Genomic DNA, 11,183 nt, shown 5'->3' with positions numbered 1-11,183 from the left:
ATCCTAGACTAAATTCCACTGTCTCTTTTGCCCTTTGGCAGTGTTCTTTTACATAGACTCCGTTATTTTGAATTTAAAAACATCACAGCATGTTCGACATCTCTGCTCAAGAAGACACACGCACAAAAAAAAAGCAAATGTTCATTTACATACTACTCAAAGAGGAAAAAAATTAAAGGAAAACTAAGTAAAGCCCAAAGAATGGGATTCCTCTTTTCACATAAAACAGTAAGTTAATCTGCAGAAACTTGGAAGATGAAAAATATGTTGCAAAAATAAAAAATATAATCCACTCAACAAAGTACATAAATTTTCCTATATAAACTAGACAAACATATTAAAATATTTTAAGTCTTAAAAAAGGGCAAAATTCTTCAAAAAAATGACTCAACACTATTAAGGCTAGACTAAACATTATGACAATGAATTAATCTACACAACTTTTTGCAACGTGACAATTGTCTGGTGTGTGTATGCTTAGGTACATCTGTGCACAGGAGGGGAATGGAGCAAGAATGCTAAGGGTGTCACTTGACATTTTAAAGCGGTATTTCACAAATAAGCAAACAAAACCCCTACAAATACCAGTGCACATCTCAAATATTGCAAGTCACATTCTACAGCCCTTGACATTAAAAAAAAAAAAAAAAGAAAAAGCCAACAGAATTAATTCAAGTACATTTGGAGTAGGTTGCTTCTGAAGTCAAGTACCATTGTTTGCACTTTAGTTGCAATGAATGTGGACAGAGCTCCCCAAAAGACACACAAGTGAGCACACCTTCCCCAGCCCTGCAAAGTAAGTCTGAGTTGAGGTACAATGATCCGTGATTTGCTCAACATTGTGGATGCCCAGATCTGAATGAAAAATTGTGCTGGAAAAACACTTTGAAGCAAATAACATAAAATAACCTCTTCAAATGAAAAGCTAGCTTTCTGTAAAGGCAGTCTTTTTGGTATGCAATCCTATTGGGATGACAAGCATGGCACTCCTTCCCAAATTCTTGTTGTCTTGGAGCTAACAACAAAGAAGCCTTTATGTTGTCCCGGTTGTCATTCTGACCTGATGTATCCTTTCCTGTGAGCCTCCATCCACCACCCAGAACAACCTAGTGGGTATCACACCCTGGCTGGAACGTACGCTGCTTCTTCAGAACTTCTGTTCTCTGCTTAGTTTTGTTCCTCAAAAGGAGAAGCACTTCCCTCTCCGTGTTTCACATGTCCATTTGAAAATACCAGTGGAGAAATCTGCCTGCTGGAGTAATTACAGTCTGGTGAAATCCCTGTGGTGCTGCAAGTCCCCTATGCACTCGTAGTCATTCTCTCCTGCAAAAGCAGTGTGGTTTGTGTTAGGCACAGACAAGGTCCTGTCTTCTTCTTGGCACACTGACTGGATAGCTTCATAGTCAGGCTCCAGCTCCCCGTTTGGTCTGTCTGCTGATGGAGGCACAGTGGTAGTATTTAGGGTGTTTTCAAAGTCCTTCACACTTGCATAGAGGCCACTGCAAATAGACGGGGACCTCTGAGATGCAATTTCTTGAATACAGGTGTAAGGAGAATCCAGTGCCTTGATGGCCTGTCCCGGTTTACTCACTGACGAGTACATGGCTGAGATCTAGGGAAAGGAAACACCTGCTGAGTATTTAAGCATGGCATAAAGCTTGTGTGCCAGGTTGTACCCCTGCCACCACAAGGATGTCAATTGCTTATGAAAAGGCAGGATCTTCTAATAAAATCATATCCTTTCTTACAAAAAAAGGGATTTCTTACAAATCCTTTATTCTCTGGCATGCATTTATAAATTTCTTTTCTTTCAAAAAAGAATGCTTTATAAAATGCTTCATGAAAGAAGTTTATAAATGTAAAAATTATTTGAACATAAATCCCTCGCAGGCAAATTAGACCCAGGACAAAAGGGAATGGCTTTGTGAGTAGGAGCTCTTGCAAGTTCTGCTATGGCCCTGGAGCTAGCTTTGGCTTAATGGGCAGACAGGCATCAAAGGGATGATCAAGTTTAGCTGCTGCAATGTAGGAGAAGGATGCCGTCTGATCCTTGGGGTTTTAAAAATTATTATTATTTTTAAGGGTAGCAGCTACTTTTCTGCTTTTAGAGACACCCCAATAGGAGAGTAGTTATCTGTTATGTTTATAGGCAGGACCAAGGAGGCACCAAGTCATGTGAAGAGAACCTTTAAAAATCAGGAGATAAATTACCCACACCATAAAATAGCAAATAGTCAGTGACGATCTTGATAGGCCAAGTCTGTCCTGCTGACTACACTGTGCTTACAAAGACGAGCTGCATCTCAGTCACTGTGTATCAGAACTTAAGACTAGAGATTGAAATCTCTCAGCTGCTATAAACTCAAAAGAGGGAGCTGGGGTTTCACTCCTAGCTCTAAAAATCCCCTCTGAGGAGGTGGTATGCTTAAACAAGTGCATGAAGGTGACCCTTAATGAAGAGGTGAAGGAGAAGCCCACATCCACACACGTCTCTCCGCTCAGAGCTCGCCATTCTTGTCTCCCTCTCCCAGTCCAAGTGGATACGAGCCTTTGCACAGGGCAGACGGCTGAAATTCCCCGCGCTGCTTCTCAGGTACCCAATATCACAATTGCAACATAGCTCTTTGGTTCCATCTAAAGTGTTTTCCAAGCATGCAAGGACACTCTGGATTTGTATCAATCCAATTAAAACAGTAGATCGGCATGAAAATGTCCATTACCATTAAGCCACACTGACTAATGCAGCTGAACCGGATCACTTCTGTTAATTCTGTATTTTTGAAATGTTTTCTTTATAAAGAGAGACATCAATTGCAGATGGCAATACTTCTTACTTTTTACTGATTTCAGTCAACCAAACAAAAAATGGCTTTTCTACTCATCCATACTTCAACTCTTTCCAGCATTAAAATACATTAACCCAGTTCAAGGATTAATTTATTAATTAATGTCTGGGAGTGCTTCTCCCAGCAGAAAGCATTAGCTCACTCAGCTCATTGCCAACTTTGTGTTTACTTTTATGTCTGGAGAACATATTTATAAATTGGATGGGTGTATTGAAGATGATCACAAGTAACCTTATTTTTGTTTAACTTTTCTGTCTTTGTTTCAATTTCCTCAATTTATTTGACTAACAGACATTTTAAAGAACAGTTTATGTTCCAGTGCTTTTATTGTGCTTCTGTTTATTTCCCAGAGCCCCAAACACTTTGTATGGGGAGGGTGGAGCATGTTTCAAAAGGCTGATGATTATTATTCTTCAGTAGAGCTCGTCATCCAAATCAAGAAGCTGTCCTAACAATCAGCTAATTGTGGCCTTACGTTATTTTCTGATACCATTTTTTAACCTATTGGCCTGATATAGCCATATGCTAGAATATTTCTGATTTTAGGAATGTGTCAGTTCAAACTCTGTGGAGAGAAACTTCATCTTTCATTCTGCCTTCAGATAAATTTCACCTTTCTTAGATCCTGTTTAATCATGCAGAGCTTATGCTAATTTATGCCTGAAAAAAAGTCTCTAGTTAGTTATTGAATTTTGTGCAAGAAACCTACCTCATCTTCTGTAAGAGATGGATCTTCCTCTCGAGACTTGTAAGATGTCGAACTAAGCCTCTGTAAAAAAGGAAGAAAGAAAGGGAAAAAAAGGCTCATTACCAGTCAACAGTGTGAAACCTGTAATAAAGTCCTCCCATTACAATCAACACATTATTATTTTATGGTCGTTTGCTCACTAGTTCCATTTTACATAGCTAATATCCCTAATGACCACAGTACATCTCTAGAGATAACAGCCCTGAGGTTAGTAGACCTTTTTAATGTATCTGCTCTTGTCCTGACCTGAAAAGGGTAAAAATGACGTAATGGTTAAAACAAACTCTGCTCCACTGTATTCCTGCCTTTACACTTCTAAGTGCAAGAAAGAGTCTGCAAAGGCTTCTGAACAATTAAAAGTCAGCTGTTGTGACACACTAGTTGGCCTTCCACGTGATATTCGGATATGCTTTTAGATGACAAAAGAACAATACTCAACTGGCACCTTCCTGACTGTTGTTATCCTTCATTCAGTGGATTCTGGAAGTGCTGCAAGGGAGGTGCCATGTCCTCCTCACCCACGAAATGCAGCAGTGGTGCAGAGGTGCACAGCAGCACTGTTTCACAACTTCTCAGACAGCCAACATGGAAGAGACCTGCTGCAACCCACCCTGAGATGGGAAGCTCAACCCTCAAAGCATCTGCCTGGATCCAGTTCACACAGCAAAGGTACTAAAGGATGGAGGGCTTGGTTTGGTATCAAGTCTAACTTCAAGCATGTAAAGCCTTATGCAGAAATTAGGTCCTGAAACATTCTGGGAGCAAAGCATCTTGCTCTTATGAAAAATGATTTAGGAACTTTATGGCAATGAAGACCCTGGCTACCTCATAGCAGTCATGTGATTCCTCCCCTCTGAGGTGAGAAGGCTTTGCAGGACTTTTCCTCCACGGTGGTTCAGAGGGAGCCTTCCAGCACTGTTTGTAACGGCCCATATTTTAGAGTTTCATGCAAATTCTCCACCTAAAATACTTCAGACCTCCTCCAGTGCAGACCAAGGTGGAGAAATAGAACTATTTTTAGCATAGTCAATCAAATACTGCTTCCAGGCACATACTAGACACACAAGACTTTTTTTTTTTCCCCCACAGAGGCTCATTACATCAGATTCTTTCTTACTTCATTTTTTCTTTGTGTTTTTACTTCTGGTAAATACCAAGCTTCAAACCCCTGGAGCACTTCTGTTGAAGACCTTGACCCAAAGTGCACTGAAGTTTGCCTGCTGCTCCCCAGGGGGCTTCTCACACCTAACAACTCCCTTGCTTCCTTCTCACTGTCTGGAGAATGCGCTCTTTAACCTCTGGTTTAAAAGTAATCCCCCCCCCCCCCAAAAAAAAAAAAGGAAAAAGGAGAAGTTCAAACATATTTTTGTCCTTTTATTAGATCTGTTTCACTATAGCAGCTCAGTTTAGTTTTTCTTATTTGCAGGATATTTTTTGTGTTAAGGAGTAAGTTACTAATTTCATCCTCACACATTAAAACAAACATGTGCTTGCAAAATTCTTCTGTGAAGTTATTTTCTCTCATCAGTGTGTCTATAAGCACCATGTGTCGGGACCCCTTCTGCAGTTTCCCACTGAAGTATTGACAAATACCCCAGCGTGCTGGCAACTGCCAATCCTGTTCTTGTTTCCCTGGGACCTAGCATTCCTTCTTCTAAATGTGAAACTTGGGATGCATCAATTTTGAAAGATATTGTCATCTTGAAAACTGAAAAAAACACTTGTTCCTAAACATTTTGTACCTAGTAATATTATAAATTATGCTTGAAACCTCAGCAGCAGCAACACAAACAGCATGTGTCCTTATTTGCCTTCCACTGTCCTTTTGTCCTTCGACAGCACTTGAATTTTTGCTCTTTGGCTCAGCTGCTGCTCCTGACTCGGGCACCAGAACAAGAAGACCATTCTCCTCTGGTGCATTTGCAAGAGATGCTTTCCCCATCCTCAGGCTGTGCAAGTCTGAAATCAGATGGCAGCAGCCAGACATACACATGGAGTGCATTTCTGCCAGTGCTGCCTCTGGAAAGACCTGGGTGAAAAAGGAAGATCTAAAGAAAAACTATTCTGCTTCTCCAGTTTTATTAGAAGAAGTATGCCCAAGTTTTTCCAGGTGATAGAGGCCTGTAAGAGGCCTCATTCTATTAAAGGCATCTTTCTTTACCAAAACTTTCCAAAGGATTTGGCTGGCTCATGGCCAATAACCAACTTAGATAACTAATTTTCACCTGTTCATTGCATGTCTGTCTCTTGAAAGGATTCTTCATCCTTTTCATGCTGTTATATACTGGAATGGTGCCTGGCTTGGTCCACCTAGCTCTCTCCCAAATGAGTGTGCTTCAGGAACTGGCATGGGCTGGGGATCATCCTGGCTGCCCTCTTTTACAGAGTGAGGCTGAACCAGCCTGGACATGGTCTGTTCTCTGTCTGTTGGCAGGTACAAGTCTTGGTTACACAAACAGCCTTCCTGCCTGTCCCTTCTTTGTGCTCTACTAAAGCAAAGCCTAACTGTAGTTGAGAGAGGTTCGCATGACTTAATGCTCAACCTCCCTCTTCATCAGGGTCAGGGCAGAAAGTTGAAAAGTCTGGGATACGAATGTCATGTTAAGCAAGGCAGCTAAGTAGTCTCAAAAGAGAGAAAGCAAAAAGAGACACCTATGGAGTCGGTTTAACTAAAAGAGTTATCGACATAACCTACATTTCCATAAACATCTTGGTTTTGGTTGCCACACTGGAAAAAGCAGGCATTTTTCTGCATGGTCTGAAGCAGCAAAATAGAGGGAAAAATTATCATCATTGCAACAGAAAAACAATCCCGTAACCACCTCCCCACACAATGCCAACAATAATGACATTTATATATTCCATCAATTACCATTTCCAACTCTGCTGCAGCTGTAGCTCTCAAGAACAGGCCAGGCACACGCTTCGATGCATAATGCATGTACCTAGCAGCAAAGCGCAGCAATGATCTGATGCTGCCGAAGCTTTAACTCAGGATGGCTTTAGCTCTGAATAAATTTTAATTAGACAAACACCTTTTTTCTGGCACTTAGGGGACTGCATGTGTCATCTCTAGATTAATCCTTCAAAACTTGATCCATTTTAATCAATTCCCACTCCTTGCAGTTACTGACACTGTATACGCGGTGCGCTGGGGAGCTACAGAGCAGCAAATGCTTTTCCTTTGTATCACTGCCTGGCAAATACAGTGATTTTCTACAAGTCTTTTCACACCTCGTAGGAAAAATGGCACCGTTGCAGAAAGCTGTTTCTCTAAAAGTTTAATTAGAAATTACATATGGCCTGAATTTGGGAGGGGGGAGTGTTGGTGGATCATTGTTGACAATCACATCTTAATTTTTTACTTAACGAGCATGTTATTTATAAGAATGTGCACTGAAGAGTCCAGATAAACAATTCTTATATTATGAGTAGTCTTCAGTTTATTATTTTTGACTCTATTGTGCTTTATAGGTTACACGGTTAGTCAGTTATTTAACAAGGTATTTTTCCACCCTCTGCCTGGATTACTTAAATACTTCAAATAAAAGAACAACCAGAAACAAGTAACAATACCTCAGCTTTGCCAGGATTTTTCAGGTAAATGTTTATATTAAAATGTTGCATTGCGTCTTAAGGATTTTTTGGAAATTTTCATCAATTATTTGATGACTCAGACACTAAAATTCTATTAATCTGCTAAAATCTTTCATTCACAATTAATAGTAAGTTATCTAAATTAGTTCTGAAAAATGCAAACTCAACAGTTTATGAAAACTCTGTGCATTGATCTGAAAGCATCCTTAAAGTTAATTCTGGTGAAAAATGAAAACTGGGAAAATAACTTATTGAAAATGTCATCATCCTATTTTTCAGGGAGTTCATCACTAACTTATTCTTAGGCTGGGAGAAAGAATAAACTGCTGAGAAAATGTAACTTTTGGCCATGATTTCAGCAGGTAGAAATTCTTTAGTCTGTCCCCATGTGACCTAGAGAATTTGACAAATATAAAAGTCTACTGTTGCAATCTCTCTCTCTCTTTCTGTCCCTTACTCCTTCAGAGAAGAGACGAGTGGCTTTGAGCAGATGCCTAACACTTGCACAGCTAAGTCAAGATGGCCCAACAAAGGAGGCACATCTAAGGTTGGGGCATACACCACAATTGCCTCCCTCTCCTTTTTGGTTTCATTAGAAAAAAAGCAAAGGGGGGATTCTGAACAAGATAAAGATGCTGACAGAGATACGGAACACCTATTGTAAGAGCTCCCACAAGTATAATACCATTAAACAAAGAAGCAGAGGCCTCCTATGCAATTTCTGGATAATATTTGGGAAAAGCCTTACGAGGTGCAACAATCCAAAATATTGGCTGCAATAGAATGAGTACATGCCTATATTGCAAAGACTATACTGTACCTTTTCATATTTCCACATTTTACAGTCTTGCATCACCTTGAGTAGTTTTCTTTCTTGACTTTTTTTGTTACAAAAAAAAAAAAAAAAATCCTCTCCCACCCATATGTTCTCTGTCATTATTTGGCTGTTTGTCAAGGACAAGGCAGTATTTACCTTCTCTGGTTTACTTGCTCCTTCTGTCACTTCTTCTTCCACTCCTTTTTCTTGCACGTTCTCATTTTCATCAAGAAGTTTCATGGGTACCGGAGGGGGAGGCTCATCCTCTACATCTGGTGTGTTGTCAAGAGGGCTTTCTGAATTAGCACTTTGGCGACTTTTTTTATTTCGGTCAACAGATGCATATTCTGCTGATTCAATTCTGCACTCGGGAATCTGATTCTGACCTTCAGAAACTGTCAGTGAAGCCTTTGATTTGCTGTTACAGCTCCCTTCCATGCTGGCTACTGCTCCAACATCTTTAATTTCCTTCACAGTTTCATACAAGCAGTCTTCAACTATGTTCTCCTGAGAGGAGCTGTCTTTCAAGACTTCGTAAGGCCCTTCCATTCCAAGACCTTGATCATTTTCGGCATTTCTAGCTGAAATGATGGTTTCCATGGTGGTGTTAGGGGGAATACTGGGTAGCTCCCGGCTCTGGTGACATTTTATAGACTTTCCAAGACTATCTTGTTGATCTAGCAGATCAGAGACAGATGTCTGTACTTCTTCATAAGGCTGGATACAGGCAGTTGTACTGTCCTCTGAGAGTACTAGAGAAAATTATAAAGAAGTATTTAAAACAAATGTGTTAACTATGAAGTGAGTGTGATTTGGTACTCCCTACATCACTTTGGTTTTGCGTCTCATTGGAAAGAATAAATTATACTAATGCTTCTAAATGACTAGTGGTCATCATGCTTTTCGTTTCTCAAAAAGTTTCAGTTACAGAGATTTCTTCACTCTACTGTTAAAATATGTTTCTCACCACATCTTAAATACCCTGTGCACCCCCAAGTCACATTATATAGCAACAGCATTCACAGTAAGAACAGGGGATGGGTGGGTCAGTGCAGGTGTGCATGGATGTTCAGCTGTACTCAGTTATACTGGCTTTAAACTGGAAGACGGTAGCTTTAGGTGAGACATTAGGAAGAAAGTATTTACTGTGAGGGTGGTCAGACACTGGAACAGGTTGCCCAGAGAAATTGTGGATGCTACCTCCCTGTAAGTGCTCAAGGCCAGGTTGGATGAGGCTTTGAGCAACCTGGTCTAGTGGAAAGTGTCCCTGCTGATGGCAGGGGGGTTGGAACTAGATGATCTTTAAGGTGCCACCCAACCCAAACCATTCTATGATATTGAATGCTTATAGACTGCTCAGTAGTCTCAGATGCAGAACACTGATGGGAGGCCTTGAACCAAGTGCCTTTAAAAAAAGACTTGTTAGATTTTCCTCTTTCCATTTCCCTATCCTTTGTAATAAAAATGGAAAATGTTCTCGCTTCCTCCTTACCCAGCCCTCACCTTGTTTAACACGTTGGCCAAATACTCATCTGCATCCCACCTTGCTCAGCCCGCCCGCAGTCAGCCTGACTGCACGATGTACCAGAAGCTCCTCCCTAGAAGGCTATGCCATACTTCTCTTAGTCTCACAGCACATAATGTGGGTTGACAACCTACTAACAAGCCAGTCATATGCACAAAAGAGAAGACTAAACTTCAAAAAGTAGTGTTAGGCAGAACATGTAATTTTAAGTCCCAGAAGCAGGACACATGTCACTATCAGCGGAGGGTATTAGGGACTGCAATCTATGGGACTTCTCATCTTACAGTGCACACGGATGACATCTGCCTGCATTCAGGGATGTTCACCTGGACACATACAAGCATGCTTCAGGTAGTATATGGTATGTATGTAACTTTCTGTGACAGCATTTCACTGAAAAAAACACTTCTGAATAGCTTTACTTTTCCTAGTACAACTCCTATGGTACTCTCAGCAAAGTCAACCTGTTCTTCTATTTCCTTCAGTGTTTGACATGATGACATACAGTGTTGCCGAAGCAATCAGTACCCTTGATTTGGTGGTTGTCATGGACATTGCTTTCTCCTGTGCTCAGCACATGAGGACTCAGACAGTCAGCACCTGCAGTGAGCAGTACCCTGACAGTAAAACTCAGGATGGAACTGGAGATATGAGATGTTAATTGCTGTCTGAATGGAAGAGGGGAGAAGAAGAATAGGAAAACATTCCTTCTCTATTCACTTGGCTCCTCCATACAACTGCGGAGGAATAGGTGGAATATGGGGAAGTATCCCATTGAGCATCCTGACTAGGACTCAAGGTGTCCTAGTCACTATGTAGTATGCCTGCAGAATTCCTGAGGAACATCAGGAACTGGCCTGGAGAAGCTGGAACATGTTTTCCCCTTCTGGTGCTTGCTCTTGGGGACTTCTGCACTATGCAGAGCCCTGTCACAGGCCCCAGAGAACACCCACCCCATTCCGCCCGGTGGAAATCATCAGAAGTAATGTGAGCCCACATTGCTGTGCTCCTGTGGTTATGGGTAGTGACACAGAAGGGGCTGGCGTAGATAAGGGGTTGGCGTAGATAAACAATACTGGCAGGTTGGGTGAATGTCCTGGCTTTTAGCTGAACAGAGCTGGGTTTCTTTTTCAGTAGCTAGAATAGTGCTGCATTTTGCTTTTCAGCCTGTGATTTGCTATGAGAGAGACACTGATAACACACCAGTGTTTGCACTTTTGTTGCTGGAAGTGAAGGACTTCTTGTTCTGTTAGTCCACAAGCACAAGACTTAAGGGGGCGAGGAATATTTAAATTAATAAGCTAAACTGGCATTTGAGTATGGCAATGGGATATTCCATATCATATCACGTCATATCCAGTATATTAGTGAGGGGCTCTTCCTCTTTGGGCTCTCTCTGGCTTTCGCTCGGGCTCTCCCTCTTCCAGGATTGCGGTTTTGGTTCGGGATTGTCACTCCTTCAGGATTGTTATCTGGGAATGGGCCGGGCTTGGTCGGTGGGTGTTGAGCAGTTGCACTGGGTATCACTTATTTGCATATTTTGTTACTGTTATTATTATCACTACTATTTAATATAGTATTATTTTGAGTTTTCTTTTATTTCTATTATTAAACTGTTCTTATCTCAACCTACAAGCCTCCTTATCCTTG

The 11,183-nt window shown here is 41.1% G+C and overlaps 1 protein-coding gene across 1 annotated transcript in view; it reads right to left on the bottom strand.

The window, feature by feature from the left end:
- Positions 1-1,190: 1,190 nt before the first annotated feature.
- PAG1 (phosphoprotein membrane anchor with glycosphingolipid microdomains 1) overlaps positions 1,191-11,183 on the bottom strand; it is a 15,427-nt gene continuing 5,434 nt past the window's right edge. Inside the window, exons 4-6 of the mRNA XM_010172058.2 lie at positions 8,165-8,760; positions 3,556-3,615; positions 1,191-1,612 (exon numbers count right to left, since the gene is read on the bottom strand). Of these exons, the coding sequence (XP_010170360.1) occupies positions 1,262-1,612; positions 3,556-3,615; positions 8,165-8,760 (1,007 nt within the window). The 3' untranslated portion in view covers positions 1,191-1,261. The remainder of the gene's footprint in view (positions 1,613-3,555; positions 3,616-8,164; positions 8,761-11,183) is intronic.

This window comes from Antrostomus carolinensis, unplaced genomic scaffold, assembly GCF_000700745.2.
Source record: "Antrostomus carolinensis isolate BGI_N321 unplaced genomic scaffold, ASM70074v2 scaffold7327, whole genome shotgun sequence".
Taxonomy (NCBI): domain Eukaryota; kingdom Metazoa; phylum Chordata; class Aves; order Caprimulgiformes; family Caprimulgidae; genus Antrostomus; species Antrostomus carolinensis.
Note: the sequence above shows the minus strand (reverse complement) of the source record. Positions and strands in the feature narration are given on the sequence as shown.